Source organism: Gadus chalcogrammus, chromosome 1, assembly GCF_026213295.1.
Source record: "Gadus chalcogrammus isolate NIFS_2021 chromosome 1, NIFS_Gcha_1.0, whole genome shotgun sequence".
Lineage (NCBI taxonomy): Eukaryota > Metazoa > Chordata > Actinopteri > Gadiformes > Gadidae > Gadus > Gadus chalcogrammus.
Window position 1 is genome coordinate 20,071,805 of NC_079412.1, and position 2,129 is coordinate 20,073,933.

The window sequence follows — 2,129 nt, forward strand, 5'->3', positions numbered from 1 at the left end:
CTTTCCCTTGTCGGTGATTGTAATACTATTTATTTTGGTTTGGAGTGCCTGGCAGTACCATTTGTTCTTGTGCACGATCTCGGAATATAGGCTGCCTACAGAAACACGTTTTTTTTACGAATGTGATCATTCATCTTTCGGCCTTGAACCGCTGATACAACCTTTAACTAAGGGGGGGGTCCTGGAGGGGGTCCGCAGGCCTGCACCCGGCAGCCTCGAGCCTCAGTTCAGCTATATCTTCATAGGGGTGGATTTAAGACCAGAGGATGGGTATGTACAGTCAGGGAGCGTCGTCGGGTGGGGCCGACCGCCGCCTAGGGTACGCAGCGCGGCTCGTTGAGGCAGTCCCTCAGGACGTCCCGTCCCCCGGGTCCCGCGCCCGGCTCGCCGTCCGCCTGACTCTGCTGCTGGGGCCGGGCCTGGGGTCCCTGGGCGTGGGCGTGGGCGTGGGCGTGGGCGTGGGGTCCCTGGACGTGGGCGGGGGGACCCTGGTCCCGGCTATGGGGACCATGATCCTGGGCATGCTGGTCCCGGTGACCCAGTCCCGGGGCGTGACCTTTGTCCCCGGCATGCTGACCCTGGTTCCGGGCATGGGGACCGTGGTCTTGGTGACCCTGGGCGTGACCTTTGTCCCGGGCATGCTGACCTTGTCCGTGATTGGACGGCTGCGTCCCGTGCCCCTGCTGGTGGCCGGCGTTCGGTCGGTTCCCCGTGGGCGGGCCCGTCACGCCGGCGCCATGATGCGAGTCCTCGAAGATCTCGACTCCTCCTCCTCCATCTCCTCCTCCACCTCCTCCACCATCTCCTCCACCACCTCCTCCTCCTCCTCCACCTCCTCCACCACCTCCTCCTCCATCTCCTCCTCCTCCTCCTCCACCTCCTCCACCAGCCACTCCCTCCCTCCTGGCCTCGATGTCGTTGCCACGGTGCCCGCCGGCGTCGTGGTCGTGGCGGGCGCGGCCCTGCGGCGCCACCTGCAGGTAGGCCCGGGCGCGGTGGTGGCGCGCGCCGGCCGCGTCGCTGAAGTCGATGACGCGGCACTCGTACGTCCCCTCGTCCCGCGGCCGCACCGACGAGAGGCGGAGCTTGTGGGAGATGTTGCTACCGGCGACCTTCACCACCTGGCGCAGAGAGAGAGAGAGGGAGAGAGAGGGAGAGAGGGAGAGAGAGAGAGAGAGAGAGAGAGAGAGAGAGAGAGAGAGAGAGAGAGAGAGAGAGAGAGAGAGAGGGAGAGAGAGAGAGAGGGAGATAGGAGAGAGAGAGAGAGAGAGAGAGAGAGAGAGAGAGAGAGAGAGAGAGAGAGAGAGAGAGAGAGAGAGAGAGAGATGTATTGCGATGTTCTGCCAGATGACCTACTCAGGACCACTGACCGTATAGAACGCAGATATAGTGTAGTATATGATATAAAATATCCTATAGTATAAAGTATATCAATTATAGAGCAAAGTTTATGCAGTTCAGCACAGAGTCGTGTATCAAACGGAGAAAATTTCGTTCCTAAATTTCTCAGCTGAGATGAATAAAGTATATCTTATCTTATCTTAAATATACATGTGTTTAACTTGTGACCCTTGGACCCAGCGTCCTGGGGGGGAGCCATGGTGGGGGGGGGGGGGGGGGGGGGGGGGTGGATTATGGATCACAGGGGGCCAGACACCGTCCACTCACGCTTATCTTGGTGGCATCCTTGGGCAGTCCCTCTCCTGGAGAAACCTGGACGGATGGAGAACACCAAAATATCAGACTCAGTCACATTTAGGAGGTGTGACAGATTAGACCTGACATAACATGCCTTTCTATAAAAGGTTGATTTAATTTAACATAAAAATATATATGATTCAAAATAGTCAAACATGAGTACCTGCGTATGCAGACCTGAACTCACACGTGACCATTTTAATTCTAAACCTTAAGTTTACGTTTTGACTTGTTCTGTTCTGTTCCGGCCTCCCAGGCCTCACCTCATTGGTCGACCACGGCTGGCTGTCCGTCCAATCAGGGCGGTTCCTGATGTACCACCACTGGATCTCCAGGGAGTAGGAGGGGGTCCCGGCCCCTCTGAAGGAGCAGGCCATCTCCACGTCCTGGCCCCCGAGGGCCCACACGTCCCGGGGCACCTCCGTGAACAT

General features: G+C 57.9%; 1 protein-coding gene across 1 annotated transcript; it reads right to left on the bottom strand.

Annotated features, from left to right (window-relative positions):
* Positions 1-314: 314 nt before the first annotated feature.
* Positions 315-2,129, bottom strand: LOC130381233 (V-set and transmembrane domain-containing protein 2-like protein). The gene is made up of 5 exons (XM_056588747.1): positions 1,962-2,129; positions 1,669-1,713; positions 931-1,121; positions 488-680; positions 315-428 (listed from the first exon to the last, which is right to left on the bottom strand). Exons 1-5 carry the CDS (start codon positions 2,127-2,129, stop codon positions 315-317), a joined length of 711 nt encoding a protein of 236 aa, XP_056444722.1.

What these genes read in the sequence shown, in the direction of transcription:
- LOC130381233 (XM_056588747.1), bottom strand. Translation starts at nt 2,129, where the DNA reads ATGTTCACGGAGGTGCCCCGGGACGTGTGGGCCCTCGGGGGCCAGGAC. An exon ending in AGGATGCCACCAAGATAAGC is followed by an intron (nt 1,122 to 1,668) that starts GTGAGTGGACGG and finishes TCTCTGCGCCAG; the next exon opens with GTGGTGAAGGTCGCCGGTAG. An exon ending in CACGACCACGACGCCGGCGG is followed by an intron (nt 681 to 930) that starts GCACCGTGGCAA and finishes GGCCACCAGCAG; the next exon opens with GGGCACGGGACGCAGCCGTC.